The 26,585-nt window shown below is 44.5% G+C and overlaps 1 protein-coding gene across 1 annotated transcript in view; it reads right to left on the reverse strand.

Annotated features, from left to right (window-relative positions):
- The window catches only part of NCOR2 (nuclear receptor corepressor 2), a 450,727-nt gene that overhangs the window by 192,030 nt on the left and 232,112 nt on the right, over positions 1-26,585 (reverse strand). Inside the window, 7 exon segments of the mRNA XM_040416221.1 lie at positions 197-285; positions 287-379; positions 10,120-10,210; positions 12,352-12,524; positions 23,039-23,105; positions 23,205-23,257; positions 23,443-23,499. Coding sequence (XP_040272155.1) covers positions 197-285; positions 287-379; positions 10,120-10,210; positions 12,352-12,524; positions 23,039-23,105; positions 23,205-23,257; positions 23,443-23,499 — 623 coding nt within the window.

A 26,585-nucleotide genomic window follows, 5' to 3' on the forward strand; every position in this document is an offset into this window, starting at 1 on the left:
GGTTAAGAGATAAGATACTGAATAGAAGCAACCCCCCTCTGTATATAAGAGTAAGAATTCTTAATAGGGTATATAAAAATGGGTTTATTAAAGGTACACAACCTCTTTAATGCAAACAGAACAAAGAATCCGTAGAAATTAAGTAGGCACCTTGGCGTGAATGTGAATGCTGGCTGCACACACTGAATGGAAGAACTTACTCTCCCGGAAGGTATCCTTCTCTTGTTTCGACTCCACATTCATGACCTGTCGCTCCTTGTACACCTTCATGGGGTCATCCAGATCAGGCATTCATATTAATGAACTTAATACGCTGCTGCTCTGCATCAAACAGCATGGGAGGAATAACTGCCAGCTGACGCATCTGCCTCTCCAGGTTCTACAAGAAAAAATATACACATGTAGAGAAGAAAATGGACATTGCACAGCTCTGCACATTGTTCTTTGACAATAGTATGTCCGTGTCAAGGTAAAATTCACAGAGCAATCCGCAAACTAAAACACTGATAACCATGAATAGGAATATCCTTGGTAGGGGTAATGTTATCCACGACCACCGATGAGCCTGTGTAGGAGGCAGTTGTCAAGCATTTACAAGTAGTTGAAAGATTTTAGTGGGGGTCTGCAGATGGGCAGATACAAACAGTTGGCGTCAATGAAACATCTGGCAGTAATCGATGTCACACCATACAGGCTCATGCCACGTCAGTCACAAGACTTTCTCTATAGCTCCGACATAAAAATTTTCTAAACAAATAATTAGTAACCTAAATAAAAAGGTAGAGAATGACGCACAACTCAGCCGACACTAAATAAAAAGGTAGAGACTGGCGCACAATTCATAGCCTACACTAAATAAAAAGGTAGAGACTGGCGCACAATTCATGGCCTACACTAAATAAAAAGGTAGAGACTGGCACACAATTCATGGCCTACACTAAATAAAAAGGTAGAGACTGGCACACAATTCATGGCCTATGCTAAATAAAAAGGTAGAGACTGACTCACAATTGATGGCCTACGCTAAATAAAAAGGTAGAGACTGGCGCACAATTCATAGTCTACACCAGTGATGGCGAACCTTTTACAGACTGAGTGCCCAAACTGTAACCTAAAACCCACTTATTTATTGCAAAGTGCCAACACGGCAATTTAGGATAATGGTGTTTTTTTGTCATTAATACTATTTCCCATGGATCTGGTGGACTTCTGTCCAGTTGGTGCTACTAGCCGGTCTTTGTATAACAGGGGTTTGGGTGGAGGTACCCTCGGGGTTCCCCCCATCATTTATTTTCACCAATGTATATGTCTAATTATGCTCAATAAATTTTTGTGTCATATTTTATATATTATCTCGTGCGTATTATTGTGGGGTTATTGGTCGGTTCTATTATAGGTTTTGTTGTCCAACACGGCAATTTAACCTGAATACTACAGTCTAATCAAGTATATCTTCCATGTAATAGCCTGCCTACATTCAGTGCACTGCCTGTGCCGTTCATAGTGCGCCCTGCGCTGATGAATGGTAGGAAAAGTCTAAGGCATATTGGTACAACTTAGACTTTTTTCCGGAGCCTGGGTGCCCACAGAGAGGGCTCTGTCCATGCCATAGTTTTGCCACCACTGGCCTAGGGTTGGACGATATCAAAAATATTCCCACGATAACTATATTAAGAAATTTATCGCGATTAATGCCCATTTAGAAGAAAAAAACAACTTGGGGCCACAAGGAGACATTACACCGTATGGGGCAGCCACAAGGAGACGTTACACCGTATGGGGCAGCCACAAGGAGACGTTACACCGTATGGGGCAGCCACAAGGAGACGTTACACCGTATGGGGCAGCCACAAGGAGACGTTACACCGTATGGGGCAGCCACAAGGAGACGTTACACCGTATGGGGCAGCCACAAGGAGACGTTACACCGTATGGGGCAGCCACAAGGAGACGTTACACCGTATGGGCAGCCACAAGGAGACGTTACACCGTATGGGGCAGCCACAAGGAGACGTTACACCGTATGGGGCAGCCACAAGGAGACGTTACACCGTATGGGGCAGCCACAAGGAGACGTTACACCGTATGGGGCAGCCACAAGGAGACGTTACACCGTATGGGGCAGCCACAAGGAGACGTTACACCGTATGGGGCAGCCACAAGGAGACGTTACACTGTATGGGGCAGCCACAAGGAGACGTTACACCGTATGGGGGCAGCCACAAGGAGACGTTACACCGTATGGGGCAGCCACAAGGAGACGTTACACCGTATGGGGCAGCCACAAGGAGACGTTACACGTATGGGGCAGCCACAAGGAGACGTTACACCGTATGGGGCAGCCACAAGGAGACGTTACACCGTATGGGGCAGCCACAAGGAGACGTTACACCGTATGGGGCAGCCACAAGGAGACGTTACACTGTATGGGGCAGCCACAAGGAGACGTTACACTGTATGGGGCAGCCACAAGGAGACGTTACACTGTATGGGGCAGCCACAAGGAGACGTTACACTGTATGGGGCAGCCACAAGGAGACGTTACACTGTATGGGGCAGCCACAAGGAGACGTTACACTGTATGGGGCAGCCACAAGGAGACGTTACACTGTATGGGGCAGCCACAAGGAGACGTTACACTGTATGGGGCAGCCACAAGGAGACGTTACACTGTATGGGGCAGCCACAAGGAGACGTTACACTGTATGGGGCAGCCACAAGGAGACGTTACACTGTATGGGGCAGCCACAAGGAGACGTTACACTGTATGGGGCGGCCACAAGGAGACGTTACACTGTATGGGGCAGCCACAAGGAGACATTATACTGTATGGGGGCAGCCACAAGGAGACGTTACACTGTATGGGAACAGCCACATGGAGACGTTACCCTGTATGGGGCAGCCACAAGGAGACGTTACACTGTATGGGGCAGCCACAAGGAGACATTATACTGTATGGGGGCAGCCACAAGGAGACGTTACACTGTATGGGAACAGCCACATGGAGACGTTACCCTGTATGGGGCAGCCACAAGGAGACGTTACACTGTATGGGGCAGCCACAAGGAGACCTTATACTGTATGGGGGCAGCCAGGCAGCCACAAGGAGACATACTGTATGGGGACAGCCAGGCAGCCACAAGGAGACATTATACTGTATGGGGACAGCCACAAGGAGACACTATACTGTATGTGGGCCACAAGGAGACGTTATACTGTATGGGGACAGCCAGGCAGCCACAAGGAGACATTATACTGTATGGGGACAGCCAGGCAGCCACAAGGAGACATACTGTATGGGGACAGCCAGGCAGCCACAAGGAGACATTATACTGTATGGGGACAGCCACAAGGAGACGTTATACTGTATGGGGACAGCCAGGCAGCCACAAGGAGACGTTAATTGTTATACTTTTATATGTCATTTTTCACCATTTCGGGCATCTGTAACTAGTCAATTGACTTCTAGTAACAAAAACATTACAGGGTTAATTCTGTACCAGAACGAGTGGTTTAAACTTTATAGTAGGGATGTTCCGATACCATTTTTTTCTTTGACCGAGTACCGATACTTTTATTTAAGTACTCACCGATACCAATTATAACAATTAAAAAAATAACACATTTATTTTGTGACCACTGACCAACCAAAAGTCCAAAAAACAGCCCCCAGCCTCTGATCAGCCCCCCAGCCTCTGTTCAGCCCCCCATGTGCCCCCAGCCTCTCCCTCTTGTAACTCAACCGCCCCCCTAGTATTAATCATTGGTGGCAGTGGCCACAGGGTCCCCCCCCCCCCCCCATCATTGGTGGCAGTGGGCAGTCCGATCGGAGTCCCAGCAGTGTAATGCTGGGGCTCTGATGGGTTACCATGGCAGCCAGGACGCTACTGAAGTCCTGGCTGCCATGGTATGTTAGTGAGCAGCATTATATTCACGTGCACTGTGGCCGCCGGGCGCTCATTCTGTCTGTGTGGCGCATTGCTAATGCTTATAGCATTAGCAATGCGCCGCACAGACCTATGAGAAGGAGGAGTGCCCGGCGGCCTCGTGAGTATAATGCTGCTCACTAACATACCATGGCAGCCAGGACTTCAGTAGCGTCCTGGCTGCCATGGCAACCGATCGGAGCCCCAGCATTACACTGCTGGGACTCCGATCGGAACTGCCCACTGCCACCAATGATGGGGGGGGGGGGGGGGGACCCTGTGACCACTGCCACCAATGATTGATACTGGGGAGGCGCACTGCCCACTGCCACCAATGCAGAGACTGAAGAACATTACCGGCACCCGACCTCTGAGAGGACGCTGTGATCCGCGCAATTAACCCCTCAGGTGCCATACCTGAGGGGTTAATTGTGCGTATCACAGCGTCCTCTCAGAGGTCGGGTGCCGGTAATGAGAGTCACAGAATTCCTTCCCCCACGCCGAACTGCTAAGAGAGCCGCCGCAAGCCTCGCCTGTCATCTGATTCCGACGTCAGACGTCAGTAGCATTATGGGAGCCTGGGTTGGCGCTGCGGGCAGCAATTGGTATGGAATCATGCTGGGGCGGGCGGCCGCAGATTTAGAAGCGGTCAGCGCACATGACCGCTTCTATGACGTCACAAAATACAGCGGTAATTAGGAAACAGCGATATCGCCATATCGCCTTTTTTTTAATACCGCGGTATATCGTGATACCGGTATATCGCCCAACCCTACACTGGCCTACACAAAATAAAAAAGATAGTCCTTCACCTAAATCTCCTGTATGTGTGACAGCAATGGACAGAAGGAAGAAGTGAAGATAGGGCTGTAACGATTACTCAATGTAATCGAGTCAAGAAAATCCTCAATGTAATTTCACTGCAACGAGGATTCGTTTAAATCATGCGACCACGGAGAGTGAGTGAAGTGTGTGCTGCGGTGCCCGGGTTGTGGCGGCTTCCTGCCGGACCCGGTCACTGTGCTGTGCGGGCACACTTACTGCTGGCCCTGTCTGTGGGGAGAGCCCAGGAAGTGCTGCCGGCTGTGCCGGGGGCATGGGGCACCAGCCCCGCCGGACCTGTGTGCAGCTCAGGCAGCTGGCAGTGTGTGCCCAGGAAGAGCTGGCAGCACTGGGATATCGCCGAGCTGCTAGAGGCCAGGGAGCACCAGGAGGCATTGGCCAGGATCCGCTTTGCCATAGACGCAGGTAGGAAGCCTGCTGCCCATAGAGATCTGTGCCTGGGAAAGCTGGGTGGCAGCAGCACTAGGCTCTCCAAGGCTCCTGAATTCCAACACTATGGTATTACTGCTGTGACTACAGGGGAGCAGTGGGGTGACCCCTGTGCAGTGACTACTGGGGGGCAGTGGGGTGACCCCTGTGCAGTGACTACTGAGGGGCAGTGGGGTGACTACTGGGGAGCAGCGGGGTAGTAACCTTTGCACGGTAACTACAGGGGAGGACATGGCAATGGATTGCATGCAGGGGAAGATGGCACTGGGGTGGGGGAGAGCTGATGGCACTGGGGTGGGGGAGAGCTGATGGCACTGGGGTGGGGGAGAGCTGATGGCACTGGGGTGGGGGAGAGCTGATGGTGCAATGGGGGGGGAGAGCTGATGGCACTGGGGTGGGGGAGAGCTGATGGCACTGGGGTGGGGGAGAGCTGATGGCACTGGGGTGGGGGAGAGCTGAAGGCACTGGGGTGGGGGAGAGCTGAAGGCACTGGGGGTGGGGGAGAGCTGAAGGCACTGGGGTGGGGGAGAGCTGAAGGCACTGGGGTCGGGGAGAGCTGATGGCACTGGGGTGGGGGAGAGCTGATGGCACTGGGGTGGGGGAGAGCTGATGGCACTGGGGTGGGGGAGAGCTGATGGCACTGGGGTGGGGGAGAGCTGATGGCACTGGGGTGGGGGAGAGCTGATGGCACTGGGGGGAACGAAGGGTGTTGAGGATTGATGAGTTTTTATAAAGGAAAACAGTATTAATTAATTTTTTCTTATTAGAGTACTTGATTTATCGTAAAATTAATCGGTAGAATACTCGATTACTAAAATAATTGTTTACTGCAGTCCTAGAAGATACACAAGAGATCTGCCTCATTTGTTAAACATAGCTTGCCTATAAGCTGACGTCTTTGCAGCAGATATCATTGCTGTTATAACGGAAGACTTTACTTTTGGATAGATTTTGGCAGCTACCCAGGTCTGAATGACATTTACCATAAATACTAAATTGTTCTTTCACAAAATGTACCATTTTTATGCCAATACTTCTCATTATCATTGTAAGAGCAATGTCACACCTTCCTTTCACATCTGAAATGTTCCAGTATCAAAGACCTGTTATAAAGATAAATTATTCTGTAAAATTATATCCCATTATTTCTTCAACATTGTTTATGGAAAGGTTCTCCAATCAGTGCCATGAAACGCCATGGACCCCATCCGTCAAAACAGTCTTATGCAGAACAGAACAGGTGCAGATCTTTTCACTATACCTGATCTCTGAAGCCTACACTCCTGGTTTTGGCTCACAATCACTGATGGGAAGCACTGACCAAAACACTGACGTGTGAATGAGGATTAACCCACTCTGCCCATTACGTGGTGTGTGGAGCTGTGCAGTACTGGAGTTAATCGCAATCAGCTAGAGGGCTTGCAGACCGTTGGGCCCTTACAGGTCTGATAAGGATGGCCTATCCTGATGAAAGGTCATCATTATAATAATCCTGGAGAAACTTTTTAAAGAGGACCTTTCACCGCTCCTGACATGTCTGTTTTAATAGCTACATGCATTCCCCATGTAATAGAATTCGGGAGCATCTATTATTAAAGCTCTATCTTGTACCATTCCTTTATTTGCACTCTAAGTTATGAATGAATTGCTATTAACATTCAGTAAGGGTACAGAGGGGTGGTAACCAGTTGGGGGGTGTACCTGCACAGTCTGGCAGCACTGATTGCATAGAGTCAGTCTGTGCAGGTACACGCCCCCCAACTGGTTACCTCCCCCCTGTACCCTTACTGCAGACTGCTAGCAATTCATTCATAACTTCTAGCAGGAATAATAAAGGAATGACACAACATAGAGCCATAAAAACAGATGTTCCAGAATTGTTATTACATGGGGAATGCATGATGCTATTAAACCGGAATGTCAGGAGCGGTGACAGGTCCTCTTTAAGGACTTTTTTGTTGTTGCTTTTTTTCATCTCCATTCTAAAAGCAAACTTTTAATTTTTCTGTCAACACAGCTGTATAAGGGCTTGTTTTAGAACAGTTTTGGGGTACATGCCTTTACAATTTTTTTTTTATATCCTTTTTTGTTACATTGCATTACTGGTCGAAATACAGCAATTTGAGATTTTTCATCTATTACAGTGTTAGGGTCCATTCACACATCCGTATGTGTTTTGCGGATCCACAAAACACGGACACCGGCAATGTTCGTTCTGCATTTTGCGGACCGCACATCGCCGGCACTAGAAAATGCCTAATCTTATATCAAATAGGACATGTTCTATTTTTTTTTTTTTTCCGAGAACGGAATTGCGGACCCGGAAGTGCGGATCCGCAATTCCGGATCCGGACAGCACATAATGCCCCATAGAAATGAATAGGTCCGGAATTCCGTTCCGCAAAATGCAGAACAGAATTGCGGACGTGTGAATGGAGCCTAAAATATAAGATGTTAAAAATGTGATAATTTTTTACGTAAACAAACATGCTTGCAAACAAAAAAAGGGTGAATTTTTTATGTTTTTACTTCTTCTTTCACTTTTTTTTTTTACTGGGTCCCATTAGAGGACAATAAGAGCAAGGTGCCAAAGGTATAATACAGCTGTCAAGCTAACTCCATTTGTTTGAATCAACAGAAAAGTACAATGTAGGTTTGGGGAGGGGGGGTTATGAACGTAAAGATCTGATTGGCTGCTTCCGGGTCAACTGTTAGGGCCATTACACATAACCGTATAGTTGAGTCTGCATCTGTTCTGCAATTTTGCGGAATGGATGCAGATCCATTCATTTCAATGGGGCCACAAAAGACGCAACAGCACACTGTGCGCTGTTTGAATCCGCACTTCCATTCCATGGCCCTACAAAAAAGGTAGAACATGTCCTAATCTTGTCTGCAATTGTGGACAAGAATAGGCATTCCTATCATAGGGCTGGCCTTTCCGTTAAATGCAAAACACATTGCTTGTTGTGCAACCTTAACCTTGAGGGTTTACGCTACAAGAATTAGAACAGTAAGCGGGTATGCTCACTGCTGTTATAACTTCCAATTAACAATATTTAGATTTAGCTCAAACATTAATTGGCTGATATAAAGACTGTTAATCACAGGCAAGACCAACTGTGACGAATACCGTACACCCACTGACGTCAGACGTCAACTACGTCGAGCTCATGAGATACGGTATGGTCACTGGTTACCAAGGCATGACGTTACACCCTTGGTACAGTTTTCACAGATTCCTCCTGTCCACACGGGCACAGAGAGGCAACAAGCTGAGAGAGCCTTTTCACTGCCCCAGTGAAACAGCACGTTCTCAGCCCGGAAAGACTGCCACCAGTTCCTTGTTTGATATAAGCCCAGTCCGCTAACGGGATTATATAGGGTAAGAAACCAACCTGCGGTAGCGTATTACAAGGCCGAAACACGGACAAGGGGATTAGTGATCGAGATACTAGACAGCACAAGATTAAATTATATATTTAATCACCTTAAGGGCTCACTAGACAATACACTATACAAACACAAGTGATATACACAGTGGTCTGAGGTTACAAATACAGATGGTGTGGTACAAACCGGGTTAAGCAGAGCGAAAGTCAGTTTACCAGGTATAGGAGTCCTTTGGGTTGTGAGGAGTTCTTAGCTGTGGTCACATGGGAAGCAGTGATGTCAGCTGGTTTGCGGATCCCTCTAAACACATGGCACGATGTGACTTCCCTTCAGAAAAAGACACGCCCACTTGCTGGCACAAGCCTTTTAACCTGTAGCCGGCCCCTCCCCTCCAAGCCTCTGGGAGGGGTCCACATCCCCCTCTGCTCGGCTGGCAGCACATGAGCCACAAAACCGATTAGGGCTCATGGCTCCAGACCAGAATGTTGCAGGGAGGTGGTTCTGGGACCAATGGAGTCCAAGCATGGTACCGTTATGTGGTTTCTGTGGGGAGATATGTATATCTCTCCCCCCCCCCCCCCCCCCTGCATCTCTACCGCCAGACTATGACCACGGGCCTGTTCATCGTGGCCACAGGGAGACCAATATGTATCCGGTTTGGGCCTGTGATGGCCAGGGGATTCATAATTCCTTATGAACCGCCGGCTCCAATATGTCTGATAAGTTTTGATTGAAATGGGGAACGGCTTAGACCCCCTGCAGAGAGGTTTATCCTGTTCCATTAGCTGGGTTCCTGGCTGGCTGAATGGAGGTGAGAAATTGTAAACAAAGGTGGCCTGCAAGAAGTTCTCCGCCATATGGCTGGGCTTTGAAGCAGGGCCCTCCTGTGGAGTTCACTACCTCTGCTATCTGACAGCTGATTGCTCGTGTGGGAACATGGCTGACAAAATAATAATCCATATTCCTCACACCAACTAAAAAAAAGTTGAATACCAAGGAAACCACAAAATTAAAAGGTAATTCCCTAGGATACACCATTAACTTGTGATTGGTGGGGATTTGACCTCTTTGAACCCACTGATCCCCAGTACGATAGGGCCCTTCACTGTCTTCCTCTGTACAATGGTGCTCCGGGCCACCTGTTGTGCAGGGAACTGCAGAAACTCTCAGTTTAAATGATGGGGCATGCTGCAGTTCTCAGCCAGGAGTGCTGGTGTGCAGGTAAAACTATGAATGGGATGCAGCACTAAATCTTCATTCTCAGGATTGATGTCCCAGATGTCACACCCCCACTCATCACAAAGTGAGTACTTTATAAGATGGGGTTATCCCTACATATTTTGTTTCTGATAGAGAGATAAAGATAATATCCAACTTAATTACTTAGATTTTGATTATTTTTCTACTTTATGTCACCAGATTTACAGATCTGTTTGCACAGCGATATTTAGGATTTTAGGATGACAACTAGACTGTATTCTAGTCTAGTACATTGCAGCAGAGGAAATAAAGCAGAAGGAATCCTTACCTCCTGCTCAGAGAGGCCGTCAATGATTTCTGACACTTCATGCTCACTGCGTGCAGCAGATAAGGACAGACCGCTTCCCCTTTGTCCTACCCTGCTGAGAGATGGAATTGAAATGTTCAACCATGTGTAGTGATGCACAAGCAGGTTGTATGGATGAGCAACTTAACATAGCCACTGCAGACATTCATAGTACACTTGATACCCCAGGCTCTCATTGGATGTAATAATACTTATAAGCTAATGTTCCCTATGTCACTTTATTCCAGACAATCTGAGGTGCTGAGCAAGAAAACAGAACATGGAAACATGCAAATGCTAAAAGGTGAAAATTATCATCAACCACGAAGTTAGCACTTTTGTTACATATTTCCATATAAAAACAGAGCATTTCAATTTTATTATATTCCTACATCATACTGCTCCATAATAATGGAGATGTATATTACAGAGTGTCAGCTCAACAAGTAATATACTTTCTTTTAAAATCTTGTCAATAAATGTGTGCAACGAATGTAAACCAGCTTTCAGATGCAAATTGCACCAGAATTCTGGCACATTTTGATTATTATATCTCAAAAGAGTATAAAGCGACGTTCCAGACAAGGGCTTAAAAATAATGTATTTAAGTCAATACCAACAGTACAGGGGATGATAACTTTTTTTCCCCTGATCTTAGTCTTTGGCTACATTTAACGGGGTTGTCTCATCTCATAACGTGATACTTACAGTATGTTGTTTAATAACCCAATACAAGTAACCAATATAGTCTATGTTACCATAAAGTCTGCTGTTCTAATTTTCCATGTTTTTATAAAATGCTCGTCTTTAGAGGATATGGCCACTGTTGCTTCAGCGGTGGAAGCGCTTGTGCTCTGCAAGTAAGAAAAGGCAGCCTTTCTGGTGGCTGGGATAGTGGGAGCGAACGCATAGTCTCTTGTGCATGCGCATTAGCTCCTGTCACATTAGCTTCTGTCGCCGGCCACCTTGTAATGCCTGTAATCTGAGGCTCACCTCGCCGGCCACCTATGCACTATGGATTAGTATAGAATGAGCTCTAGGGCATGTGCCTTGAAGCTGTTATATACAGATATGAATATGGCAGCAGAGAATAAATTATTACAGGTTCAGAGCTGCTGTCATCTTTGTACCCGGCAGAGCGATGGCATTACTATTATTATCTATATATAGACTACAGTATATATGTTGTATACACTGCAATGTATACAATATATACTGTACTGCAGGGTACATATCTATTTATGATGGAGTATATACCTGCAGTCTGTATATACATTGTGATGCAGCGTATATTTGTATATATTTAGCATGACAACTGTGGTGAAATTGGCACAGACCCGCAGTCTATGTATAAATGAGGCTAGACAGCATAAGCAAAATTTAGCAAAGGATGAAAAAGAAGCAAACATATTGTGGCAACCACTTACCATTGGTTGTCACAATATGGAAACCGCTTGCTGCGCCAAAGCTGCTAATGATCAGATACACTTGCCGCCTCTGGAGAGCGCACGCAGAGGCAAGGGGCGGAATTACATTATGCCAGTGCCGCTTGCCTGTGTCAATCAAAGGAAGAGGCACAGCCCCCAAACGCTCTGAATAGACGCCTTGAGACTGGAGGGAGAAGGATGAAAGCCGTAGGTGTGACAACCCCTTTAAACTCAGTTCCATATAAATGCATGTCTTTCAATGTTATAACTCGTTATATTGCAGATGGGTGCTCATTTTAACTAAATTTATCTCCACATATAAAAAGGACCCTAAGGGTAAAACCACATGGCGCAATTGGTATCCGTTCAGGTCGCGGCCAGCTGTGATCAAGAACCGCGTGGCCAATTAACTAATGAAGACTGCACTGTACAGGCGGTCTGAATTCTTAATGGTCGTGTGGCACCTTCTATACCGCGCAGCCATTAAGCATTCATACCACCTATACAGTGCATTCTTCATTAGTTAAATATCGGGCAGCTATAGCCCAATTGGCCGCGCGGTTCTTGACCGCAGCTGGCTGCGAACCGAATAGATCAGAACTGCGTCCTATGGTCATACATTAAATGTGTGAGACTTTGCAGCAAATGTCACGGAGGGATATTTTAAGGAGTTCGAGCTTATTAATGTCTTTTCTCAATTAAGTCTTTTTATTTGTTTATTTCATGGAAATGTGCATACATTAATGCAAGGCAGCCATGAAAAACTGGCTGTGTATTTAACACCAACCTCTGCATGCGTTCTTGAAGCTCCCTCTGCTTGCGGATCTCAGGAAACTGCTTCTCATAGTAATCCCTTATCTTGCTCTCCTTTGCTCTTCGGCGTGGATTATTTTCAATACGCTCCACTTTTTTCTCCCAGGCTTCCATCAACTGGTCATAACGCTGACAAAGTTTCTGTTCCTGCACCAGAAGGAGATCTATTGGAACATCTTCAACTATGACTCCAAACATAACATTCACAGATGACATCCATTATGCAACCACTTATAATAAACAAAAACAAAAGAAATGGGGCAGATTGTCTAATACAGTCTAATATTCAGATAGTGTAGACAATCTACACATGTGGAAGATTTACCCTAGTGGATGATGCAAGATGGTAAATCTGGGACACCTTTACACCTAAATTATTCTACCCATTAGTTGTGCTAAACCCAATTTCCAGTAAGCCACACCTGCTTTCCAGTAAACTGCACCCTCTTATCAGATGTGATGGAAAAGGTGTCCAAAATCCTTAATATGATGTAAGGCATCAAAGCCAGAATTCTGCCACATTTGCAATAGTAAATATGTCCCTATGTATTTTGCACATTAGCAAATTATTATAAATTCAGAAAGGTAGTATTTACACCAGAAAGTATTCTGCTCCGTTCCCACTACTGTCATGACATCTATGCTAAACCCAGTTTCAAATGGACATCAATGAATTCTATCAAACCCCAGATTAGAATTTCTGAGGTTCTATCAATAAAGTCTGTCTTGTCTGTTCAATACCAGGAGACTTTTTGACAGGACAGATGTTTTTGATTTTATTTTCTTTCAATCTACTGGTGGTAATTTGACAATTAATTTATTGTTGTCTGTAAGATATACCTATACCGACAACTCTACGATTACATGATTTCTGGAGACCACCATCTGTGCTACTGTAGGTCAGAACTGTGGGTGGGAAAGTGGACATGGTTTACTATGTTAAATATTTTCACTTCAGATTTATTACTGCATTTTTTTGTTTTTAAAAGGGAACCAGTCATCAACTTTATGCTGCCCATACTAACGGCAGCATAAAGTAGAGAGAGGCGAGTTGATTTCAGCGGTCTGTCTTTTAAAAGTTAAAAGTAAGTGGTTGCCGAAAACCAACATCACAATCATTGCAGCCTGGAAAAGAGTCACGGCCACCTGAGAAGAGTCATGGTTATTCAGGAATTCCTGCTTTCCCTGCTGATGACTGACAGTCTTCTACCAAGTTTTCTCCCTTTCTCTCTAGTAGAGAACAGCCAATCATCAGCAGATAGGCAGGAGAGCAGGAGATTCTGAATATCCATGACTCTTCTCAGGTCGATTTGACTCTTTTCAAGGCCTGGGCTGCAATGATTATGATGCTGGTTCTCAGCAACCACTTACTTTTAGCTGATCAGTGACACACCGCTGAAATCAGCATTTCTGTCACTATTTTATGCTGCCCTCAGTAAGGTCAGCATACAGTTGATGACAGGTTCCCTTTAACTCCTTAAGGACACAGCCTTATTTCACCTTAAGGACCAGGCCATTTTTTGCAAATCTGACCAGTGTCACTTTAAGTGGTGTTAACTTTAAATGCTTTGACTTATCCAGGCAATTCTGAGATTGTTTTTTCGTCACATATTGTACTTCATGACACTGGTAAAAGGAAGTAAAAAAATATTATTTTTTTATTTATAAAAAAAAAATACCAAATTTGCCAAAAATTTTGAAAAATTTGCAAATTTCCAAGTTTCAATTTCTCTACTATAATACATAGTAATACCTACAAAAATAGTTATTACTTTACATTCCCCATATGTCTACTTCATGTTAGGATAATTTTGGGAATGACCTTTTATTTTTGGGGGACGTTACAAAGCTTAGAAGTTTAGAAGTAAATCTTGAAATTTCTAAGGAATTTTCAAAAACCAACTTTTTAAAAGGACCAGTTCAGGTCTGAAGTCACTTTGTGAGGCTTACATAATAGAAACTACCCATAAATGACCCCATTCTAGAAACTACACCCCTCAAGGTATTTGAAAACTGATTTTACAAACGTTGTTAACCCTTTAGGTGTTCCACAAGAATTAATGGAAAATAGAGATACAATTTCAAAATTTCACTTTTTTGGCAGATTTTCCATTTTAATATTTTTTTTTCCAGTTACAAAGTAAGGGTTAACAGCCAAACAAAACTCAATATTTATGGCCCCGATTCTGTAGTTTCCAGAAACACACCATATTTGGTCGTAAACTGCTGTACGGGCACACGGCAGTGCGCAGAAGGAAAGGAATGCCATACGGTTTTTGGAAGGCAGATTTTGCTGGACTGTTTTTTTTTGACACCATGTCCCATTTGAAGCCCCCCTGATGCACCCCTAAAGTAGAAACTGCAAAAAAGTGACCCCATTTTATAAACTACGGGATAGGGTGTAAGTTTTGTTGGTACTAGTTTAGGGTACATATGATTTTTTTATATTTTTTTTTTATAGACCAGGTTGTCACAGACGCAGCGATACCTAATATGTATACAATTTTTTTTATTTATGCAAGTTTTACACAACAAAAAAAAAAATCATGTTTTAGTGTCTCCATAGTCTGAGAGCCATAGTTTTTTTTTCAGTTTTTGGGAGATTATCTTAGGTAGTGTCTAATTTTTTGCGGGATGAGATGATGGTTTGATTGGCACTATTTTGGGGTGCATATGCCTTTTTGATCGCTTGCTATTACACACTTTTTGTGATGTAAGTTGACAATTTTTTTTTATTTTAGCAGTTTTTATTTATTTTTTACGGTGTTCATCTGAGGGGTTAAGTTATGTGATATTTTTATAGAACCGGTCGATATGGACGCGGCGATACCTAATATGTATACTTTTTATTTTATTTATGTAAGTTTTACACAATAACAGCTTTTTTAAAACCCAAAAAAATGTTTTAGTGTCTCCATATTCTGAGCCATAGTTTTTTTTATTTTTTGGGGGATTGTCTCAGGTAGGGGCTCATTTTTTGCGGGATGAGATGACGATTAGATTGGTACTATTTTGGTGGGCGTACGCCTTTTGGATCGCTTGCTGTTGTACCTTTTGTGATGTAAGGTGACAATTTTTTTTATATATAGCACAGTTCATGAGGGGTTAGGTCATGTGATATGTTTATAGAGCCGGTCGATACGCACGCGGCAATACCTAATATGTCTATTTTTACCAATTTTTTTTTTACTTTATTTGGGGAAAATGACGATTTTGTTTATTTTTACTTGAAGCTTAATTTTTTTTGGGGGGGAACTTTATTTTTTTAACTTTTTTTTCACTTTATTTTTTGTCCCACTTTGGGGGTCTAATCCTTTACAATGCATTCCAATACTTCTGTATTGGAATGCATTGGCTGTATGAGTAATACAGTGAGTATTACTCATACAGCTTCCGGCCTGTGAGATCCAGGGGGCTGGATCTCACAGGCACGTCACAGGAAGGCAGCGGCGATGCCTCAGGAAGGAATCGCACTGCCCTCCATGCCATCGGGTCCCCCCTACAGCCCCATGGGGACCCGATGGCACCACCGCCGCTGCCCACACCATAAAAAGCCGCAAACCGCAGGTCAATTCAGACCTGCGGTTTGCGGCTTTTTATGGTGCGGGCGGCGGTGCCATCGGGTCCCCGTGGGGCTGTAGGGGGGACCCGATGGCATGGAGGGCAGTGCGATTCCTTCCTGAGGCATCGCCGCTGCCTTCCTGTGACGTGCCTGTGAGATCCAGCCCCCTGGATCTCACAGACCGGAAGCTGTATGAGTAATACTCACTGTATTACTCATACAGCCAATGCATTCCAATACAGAAGATCGCGCATTTAGCCAAGGTGCCTGCTCAATGATTTGAGCAGGCACCGGCTTCCGATCACCGCCTGCCGCGGTGTACCAGGACATCAGGGCGTATCTGTACGCCCTGTGTCCTGAAGAGGTAAAGAAATTGCAAAAAGAAAGTTGCAAACCCACTCCACTAGGAAGTGGCAAAAAACTGAAGTAGCAGTTCTAGACAAAAGTGTTAGGTTTAAAGTAGTAATATTACCCTCATTATAAATTCTCCCCTATGAGTATAGGGCCACTTCAGATATGTTCACTGGTGTCGATAATGACCCCACCCCACTAGTGGTGGCCCTGGAAGAATGTCATAATGCTGGTATCTGCTTCTGGAAGTCTCATTGCATGTCTTGTGTGTATAGAAATGTAGAGTAATCACTGTTTGGATGAGATATGTGTCTCCTAGGTTCTAACAAAAATATCATAGCAGTTGGCAAATGGATTTCACAAAAAAAAAAAAAAGACAGCATATGGATGTCATCAGTCCGTTCCGTTTCATAAATGATAGAAAATGTCTTATTCTTGCCTGTATTGTGGACAAGAATAGTAATTTCTAGTGATGAGTGACAAAAATGTGGATTGCACATAGAACGTATCCAGCTAATCTGGGGAGCCCCTTAGCCCTCCAGAAATCAGTATAAAGCCCTGTTCACATTTGAAAGAAGAGGATTAGTAATGTCCTCAAAGTAAATTCTGCGGAAATCATCATTGTGGTGACATGGGTAAAGGTTTTTTTCTTTCTTCTTGGCTCAATTTCCTGGGCACCAGTTAAGCATGGTCGACTTCATTCTCATGCACCAGCCTTCTACTACCTTTCTTCACAACTGCTGGGAAATCCCTTGCTATTACAAGTCTCTTTTCTATGTAGTCAGAATTGTAGTAAAATATATGTTACTATTTGAGCGTTAAAGCAATAAAGCTCAAGCTGTGCATGGAGAACGCCACCAGTCCTTTCCATCCTCCGTGATTGCTGACAACAGGCCTATCATTTGCTTAGTGAGAATCGTTTAGAAGTTTCCAAAGATCATTATCCTCAGTCATCTATCTGAGGGTCATTCATATGGCTGCAATCTGGAAGGTCGGTGCGGAACGAAGGCACGGAAGCATTATGGAGTTCTTCCGTGGTGTTTCTGTCCATGGCTCCGCACCACAAAAAAAAAAATAGAACATGTTCTATTTTGTAGCGGTGCGGACGGGAGACGGACCCATTCAAGTTGAATGAGTCTGGATATGTCGTGGCAGCCGAACGGACATTGCCCGTGCATTGCGGACCGCAAATTGTGGTCCCCAATGCACGGAACGGCCGAACAACAGCCGTGTGAATGAGCCCTAACAGAGTATTTTATGAGATCTATTAGAATATGACGGGCTTCCAAAACTAAACCTCAGCAGACACATAGGGGATGAGTTTTCCTTCCATTACAGAAGGATTTCTACAATGTGAACCTAACAGATTTTGTTTCCTGTTTGCAACCAATTTTAAAGCTTTGTTTTATAAAGTTCATGTGAAGATGCTTGTGATCAATTTTAACATTTCTCCTCTATGCTCAGCTTTGGTTCTAGGGTGGAACAAGTAGAAGAGGACGTTCTGAATTGTAAGTATGCAGGCTGCAAATGCCATTTAATTTTTCAGTACAGTTTTGACAATAAAAGCTGAATTTGAATCCTAGCAGTATGCCACCAATGTCTCAGATGACACAACTTCCATAAAATGCATTTCTTGAAGTAAGGGTACTTTCACACTTGCGGCAGAGGATTCCAGCAGGCAGATGCAAACGGATGGCATTTATCAGCCGGATCCGAATGCGGATCAGTCTCTCCGGTGTCATCCAGAAAAAAGGATCCGGTATTTATTTATATTTTTTTGCATTTTTAAAGGTCTGCACATCCGGATCAGTTTTGCCGGAACACTTAATGCCGGATCCAGCACGAATACATTTCAATGTAAATTAATGCCAGATCTGGCATTCAGTGATCAGTATTTTGGGCCGGAGAGAAAACTGCAACATGCTGCGGTATTTTCTTAGTCCAAAAGAGGGGCTGAACTGATGCATCCTGACCGGAATGCTCTCCATTCAGAATGCATTAGGATAAAACTGATGAGTTTTTTTTCAGATATTGGGCTCCTGTGACGAAACTCAATACCGGAAAAGAATTTTTTTTATAGGCGCTATATATAAGACAAACATGGTGGCTGCTAGGCATTGGAGACACATCCGCAGGTTGGCCGAGCAGGCTGCAGCTGATTTCTATTACTTATTAAATACTGACGGAAAATGACTTGTTTATGGCTAATGGCTTTGGGGGAAGACCTTCAAAAGTGTACAACTAATAACCATGAACAAGCAAATGTCAATCAATTTTAATGTTTGCAGAGATGCATGATTTTTTGTTGCATTGTGGCCACGTTTCCAATAACTGCAATGCCTGGCCTTACCCAAACACTAGACCTGCTTTAGGCTACAACCACACGGTCAGGTTTCTGCATGCAGTTTTGGAAGCCAAAACCAGGAGTGTACTTAAAAAAAAAAAAAAAAATATTAAAAAATAAAAAATGAAGAAATTGTATCTGTCCTTTGTCCTCTGTTCTTTAACTTTTATAATCCCCCCCCCCCCCCCCCCCCCCGTTTTTGGCTTCCAAAACTGCAAGCGGAAACCCGACTGTGTGGCGGTACCCCTTATGGCAATGATGGCTAACCTCCGGTACTCTAGCTGTGGTGACACAGCTACTCCCAGCATGCTCCTTTCATTTCTGTGGAGTTCTGAGAACAGCAAAGCATGTGTGCATCTTGGTAGTTGTAGTTTTACCACAGCTGGAGTGGTTAGCCATCACAGCCTTAGGCCTCATGCACACGACCGTTGTTGTGTTCCGTTCCGCAAAATGGGGTTCCGTTGTTGCGTGATCCGTTTCCGTGTGTCTTCCTTTATTTTTGGAGTATCACCAGACATGAAGGAAAGTAAAAAAAAGTCTAAGTCAAGTTTGCCATGCAAATAATAGGGGAAAAACGGACGCGGATAACAATCGTGTGCCTCCGCGTTTTTTCACGGTCCCATTGACTTGAATGGGTCCGCGAACCGTTTTCCGAGAAAAAAATAGGACAGGTTATATTTTTTTGACGGACTGGAACCACGGATCACGGACGCGGATGACAAACGGTGCATTAGCAGAGTTTTCAACGGACCCATTGAAATCACGAAAAACGGAACAACGGACACGGAATAAAACAACGGTTGTGTGCATGAGGCCTTTGGGTATAAAAATAAACTCCCCTCCAGGTACTGACACAGGCTTCTTTAGTTCTACAGAGAAATGACATGTCTCTCCAGATTAAAAGCCTTTATGTTCTCAGTAGGCCACGGTGATCAGTCAGAAAGGAGAGTTACACTTTTAATTAATTTTACCTTGTATTTTGCTGGATCAGCGTCTGGTCTCTTGTGCTTTGAAACATTAAGCTGTCCTCTGGCACCAAAGCTCTGCACAGCCGGCACCTCAAGCTGATAATAATAAGCTTTTTCATTTAACCATCGGTGCACTGCACTAATAGATCAGTAGCACATACTTTCGGCTGCGGATAATGATAGATTAGGCAGATACCAGATTCGCCTAAACTCTTGTTTTCTCAAAGGTCGAATACCTCTTTTGCATGGAACAGCTAAACGTTACATTGCAGGAGACCTTGACAAAATGTTTTTTTTAACACCATGGAAATCACTTATTAGGATTGTTAAAGGTCACCTTTTCCACGGACTTAACTGAGGAGAGAGAGGTGTGGGAGGAAAGGTACAGATTGCTTCTTTTATCACTTGGCCTTTTCTTTTATGAATGCACACAACGCCGACTTTTCGGCCAATATACTCGACGGACCGCACCAGGGCAGCTCTTACCAGGGACACCAGGCTCCCTGAATCCAGCAGTGCCACCGCCAGAGTGTCCCCCCACTTCCACCTGGCACAGGTGGCTATTGTCTATAGTGTCGGAGGTAACTGTGGCACAAAGCTTCCTGGCATACAATGAGTGGCAGTAGCCATAGTTTGTATCCATGGGTTTACCCCGATGGGGACAGTCGGCACTTATGTGTTCAGGCTCCTGACACAGCCAGCAGACCATCCGGGCTGGGTCTGCAGGGGGGTACATCCCGGGCGGGTTTTGCTGGCACAGCCGCCAGGTCTGGGTTGGAGATTTCTGGGGTTTGACGGGACCCCTCCCAAAAGAACCACCCTGTAGTTTTCTGGTGGCCTCTTAGTGCTCCACCAGGTCGACCATCTCAAAGGCCTTACCAGGAGACACGTGGCCGATCCAATGCTGGAGAGGGTACAGCAAAGCCCTCCAGAACACATCCGCCAACAGATGGTCCAGCATAGCAGTGGGAGTCAATACGTCAGGCTGCATCCATTTTTGCAACCGGAGTAGCAGGTCATAATATTGAGGTCTGGCAGGTTCAGCCGGGATAAATTCCCACTGATGCACCTTCTGGGCCCGGACCAATACATTCACCCCCAGTCTTGTCAGGACCTCACCTTTTACGGTCGGGTAGTCGGCCGCTTGATCATCGGGTAGATCGAAAAACACTTGCTGGTGTCCAGATGCTAGGAACAGAGCGACGACCTCAGCCCACTGGTCTCGGGGTAACCTCTCCCTCACGGCCACCTCTTCGAACACCGCCAGATAGGTCTCGACGTCATCCAAGGGTGTCATTTTAGGGATCGCGCATGGACAACTTTCCGGGCATCGTGGACGTTCTGGGACGCTCCTGCCACTTGCAACACCATCACATGTTGTAATAGCAGCTGGTTAGTTTCCTGCTGCTGCTTGTTAGCCTCCTGCTGCTGCAAGTTAGCCTCCACAAGGGCTTTCATGACCGCCTCCATTTTGTCAGAGGACACGGGTCGTAACCTTGTCTGCTTAATATAGGACATACAATTGTGCCCGGGAAAAACAAACTTTCGGCCTTCAGGCCTGCCTCACTGCGTTTGCGCGCATCCTCCACCAATTGTGGGGATTTGCTCTGGTAGACAGGCTAGCGGACGCAGTATAGAGGCAACCACAAAGTCTTTAACTTAAACACTTCAGTGTTTTATTCACACACATAAGGAAAAACAAAAAGTCACATTTTGCAGTCTAGGTGTTTGTTCACACCATGAAAAGTCCACAGAACAAAAACCTTCACCTGGTTAGCAGTTTCTCCACCTGTGGTCCACAGCAGGCTTTAGGGGCCTGTTTCTCAGCATGCGACTCCCAGCCCTTTTGCACGGCACAAGTTTTCAGATCCCAAAACACACAGGGACTGACAGCGCTCCACTGTCAGAGAGGAGTAATTCACACACAGCTGAGACTGCTGGCTGGGTTTGATATAGGCCAGTAAAGACCCGGCCTGGAGCGTGGGGAGAAGCCACCCACCCAGCACTTTGGCTACTTCCAGTAAGAGCCAGCCCGAATCAGCTTACAGCCATACAAACATAGCAACGTGTCAACCAGCACTATCTGCCGCTGACACTTGAAAATACCGGCTCTTACTTCACAGAGACCAGGAACCTCGGTGACACATACCTTCCGTCAACGGCAGACCCTTGCGCCTTCCTACACATACCAGAAGAAGTCTGTGATATACAATATTTCTTACAGGAGTGATACATAGCAATGCGCCTACAATAAAGGCACATGACATGTCATCAGTTTTATATTCTGTCATAACGTTGAATAAATAATTGTATAGTTCAACCCTCAATGACAGCTCTACTTTTGGCATGGGTACTCTATAATTAAAACAGCCGACAATAATGAAAATGCGTCAACAAGTGACATGGAACTAGAGTAGCAGCGCCTTAATTGCTTAGTAATTATAATAAATCTCTTATTTCACCTCTACCACACTTAAAGGAGTTGTCTCATCACTTCTAGATATAACTGAGTCGGTCAATTCACTAGGGGTCCTTCTCGAGCCAGAATGTAAAAGCGGTTCCCACCATGACGGACCCTTCCATGGTCAGCCATGAATTTCACAGCCAGCAAGAAAAACATCTTCTCCAAAATGGAGCTTGACTAGAACATCGCAGAAGGTTCTGCTTTGTATATTTTGACCAGAGTTCTTCAGATTTAAGGGAGTTGTCCAGTTTTAAAATGCCCTTAAAGGGGTTGTGCTAGGTTTAGCTATCCTCTATGGAATGTTATCTGATGCTTGCATACAGAATGAATGGAGCAGCAGCAAGGTGCATGCACGACCGGCCGCTCCATCAGAACAGAGGAACAGGACCCCCTTGCTCGGGATCAGTGGAGGTCTCAGCAGTCGTTCCCCCAGCAATCAGCTAGTTATACCCTATCCTGTCTATAGGGGCAACTTATAAACTTTACACAACCCCTTTAAATGTGCTAAAATAGCAAGATTTAGAACCAATATATTTTAATTGTCCAAGTTGCCCCCATCTAAACATGTTCTTTACTTCTGTGCCTGATACAGGACAACTTTTTCCCTGTGTTGGCACGGCATCAGTGCTTTATGTGAAGGGGATAGTGATGCCTGCCCTTCAATGTCATAGACCTATGGATAGACAGAAGGGTGTTGGCTAAGCTACCGAAATAAGCTGGTAACCCAGTCGCCTTCACACACAGCATTGATCACGGGTCAACAAAGGAAACGCTGTCCCACATGGAGTAACCAGTAGTGAAGGTGATGAAAACTGAGATTGTACCTTTAGATCGGGGCAACTTGGATAATTCAAATATCAACAACTAATAAGTTCTATGATTTGGCAAATGTACTTTTTTTTTTTTTACTGGACAACCCCTTTAACAAATGTATGAGGAAGTATAATGCATGTGGTAATGGCCAGTGCTTACCCACTGCTTGCGGGCGTGATTCCTCCTTTTAAAATACAGAATGAGCTTCTTACGCATAGTCTGGTTTCTAAAGCAGGAAAAGTGGAAAATATGACAGCATTTATTTTCCAAGCGTCTTCTAAAGTTAAAAATACAACTGGAAATATTGACTGCATGATGCACTTACATTTTAATATTTTCATGGTATTGCTTGGTGTCTGATGGCTGATTGTACAGTGGCTGCAATGAAAATCAGTATACAATTACTAACTACACAAACTACCATAACCTTCATTTATCATGGAGACTAGAAAACACAGTTCTAAATCCCTATTAAAACACAGACAGATGCCAGGGATGCTGCCCACCTGTGATAAGTGACACGTGAAACATTTTAGTCCTGATGTATCATGAATGTGACGTACCAGTTCCACATGAGGTCCCAGCCCCTCCAGAATCCGATGAGCTGCCTCCGCCTTTTTCTGCAATACAAACATTAGATTATTCATATTTATCATAGTGTGTTCTGATATTCATGGATACTATATAAGCTAAATATCCTATCACACATTCTAACTATATATATATGGGGTCAATGGGTGATGCAGGCCTCTATAGTGACATACGCTAACCTGCAATGTACACATCTGTATAATAAAACTATCTGAAGTTCTCTAAACACAGATCATTTCTATTCTTCACTCAGGCTAATCAATATACAAACACAGGCTCATAGATTTCATTTTAATGCAGTGTAAGGATGCCACCTAGTGGTTTTTCGGAAAACTACAAAAAAAAAAACTTCAACTTCATTAAAGGAGCCTGATCTCAGAGAGAACAATAATTTAGGCTTTGATAATTTAATATCTATGGCACACAGTTCACCAAAACCAGAAACCAGAATCCCACGGGTCTGCAGTTTCTCTGACCCTTTGTTTCCGAAGGAGATAAGTGGCACCATCTACTAAAATAAGGCCTGTTTCACACTTGCATTGTTGATTTTGATATTGAGATCTGGCAGAGGATCCAAAAACCCAAACGGATCCATTTTGATTTTGCACATCCGGGTGCATCTGTTCCGTTAGGATGCGGTGGTGTGAAATAAAAACAGAACAAACTAGATAAGTCGGTAAATACATTGAAAGTCATTGGGTGACAGATCTTTTTTTTTTTTTAGGCTCCTAAGTCATTGACTTGCATGTTATAACGGAAAATAATAAATTTGAAGTTCGGCCGAACCTTGTGAACTCAAACTTCCACGGGTTCACTCATCTCTAATCCTGAACGGATTTCTTTCCATTCAGAGTGTATGAGGACTAAACGAAAATGTTATTTTCCGGTTTTAAGATCCTCTGCCGGATCTCAATACCTGAAACCCACAACGAAAGTGTGAAACAGGCCTAACATGTACATTTAGCCAATCTAAATGCAAATGTACTTAAAGGAGATGGGGATAATGATCAGTAATCAAATGCCTACAGTTACCTACAGAATCCCAGCCAACAAACCCCTGGCTCTTCTGCTAAAGATTTCCAGCTCCGCTATATATTATGTATACTGGCCATCTTCTTCAGAAGACCATCCCCTAGAACAGAACAGTGGTCAGCAACCTCTGGCACTCCAACTATTGTGAAACTACAGTACAACTCCCAACATGCATAACTGTTCTCCGAACTCCTATAGAAATAAATGGAGCGTGCTGGGAATTGTAGCTTCACAACAGCTGGAGTGCCAAAGGTTGCTGATCCCTAGAAGGACACATTTTATAGCAATGTTAGGTGGTCATCCTAGAGGAGACACTGTATATGTATTTGATTCATTCCAGAGACAGGAATTACAGCATTAAACAAAAGAATAGGCGGAAATAAACCAATGCAATGCAAAGTTAGGGGATTTTATGACTACTTTAAATTCTTTTAGCATTTTGACTTCATACAAATGTGAATCTAACACTCCAGATTACTGACTACATGCATGTACTGTAATGGTGCTGGATAATGCCTTGCCACGTGACCATAGCACCATAACGGTAAATTTACCAATGGCGGAAATGCTATGCGATTCTTGTGCAAATTTCTGCAGGCCAATCTGCATTAATTACAGTGCAGATAGAAGCATGTCGATTTATGTTGTAGATAGACTTTAATGGGGAAATTAAAATCCCCAATAAAATCCATAAGTAACCCTATTGCTGTGGATCACCTGTCAATAAGCTGCAATATGTGCAACTGTAAATATCAAAGCCATTGATTTATCTCTTTGCATAAGGCTACATGCACACGAACGTTGATTGTTTCTGTGTCGGTTCCGTTTTTTTTTTGCAGATAGGATGCAGACCCATTCATTTCAATGGGTCCGCAAAAAATGTGGACAGCACACCGTGTGCTGTCTGCATCCGTATGTCCGTTCCGTAGCCCCGCAAAAAAATAGAACATGTCCTATTCTTGTCCGTTTTAGGCATTGTTACAATGGATCCGCAAAAAAACGCATACGGATGTCATCCGTTTTTTCTTTTTGGCGGACCGCAAAACACACGGTCGTGTGCTGTGCATGTAGCCTAACCTGCAGGAAAATCTGCATCATCACATCAGCACCAAAATCTGCATGATTTGGTGCAGATTTCCCTTCTGATTAATCACAGCAAACCTGAAAGTACCATAAAACGATGCAGCAAGACTGTGCGGTTTTTCCCCATGCCATGGAGGTCTGTCATCATCTTATATAAAATAGTAAGCTTCTACTGGACTGGAGAAGTCAAGTGGAGGGGTGGACCATAGGCACAAAATCGCAACCAGAGATTTTCAATACAGTAGGTTTAATTGAGACAACGCGTTTCGGGGTTCTCTGGACCCCTTTTTCAAGTCTGCGGTGATGCTGCTGCGATATGGACGCGCTGCTCCAGGAGTCTAACACGTGCGGCATTCAAGAAGTGGAGCAGTGCGTCCCTATCGCAGCAGCATCACCGCAGACTTGAAAAAGGGGTCCACAGAACCCTGAAACGTGTTGTCTCCATTAAACTTACTGTATTGAAAATCTCTGGTTGCGATTTTGCGCCTATGGTCCACCCCTCCACTCAACTTCTCCAGTCCAGTGGAAGCTTACTATATTATTTGACCCAGACGGCGGCCTGGCCACCGCCAAAGGAGAGTACAGACGCATTCGGCAGCACCAACCAGTTATAATCTACCACTCCATTGCGGTTGCACCCAATTTTAGGTGCAACCTACAAGGGTGAGCATAACCACACTTCCTATACTATGAGGCTACTAGTGCTTGACATACTAACCCTATGAGCGCCTTTTTCTTTTTGTGGCAACCATTTGCATCATCTTATATAAGTAGTGGCAGGGAGTGGTGGTGCAACAAGGGGAGTTTACACTGGGGCAAATTTACTTATGAAAACGCATCTGACCTAATTTAAGACACTGCACCAAAACTGCGCCAGAGTCTTGGAACAAAGGAAGCCAAAGAATTGGTGGCAAAAATCTAGCTGTATCATCCAGCATCAGGTACTGAGATAGATTTGGCACATGTTTAGTGTTTATCTGGTCTAAGGGTCCATTCACAC

This window comes from Bufo bufo, chromosome 2 (genome assembly GCF_905171765.1).
Source record: "Bufo bufo chromosome 2, aBufBuf1.1, whole genome shotgun sequence".
Classification (NCBI taxonomy): Eukaryota; Metazoa; Chordata; class Amphibia; order Anura; family Bufonidae; genus Bufo; species Bufo bufo.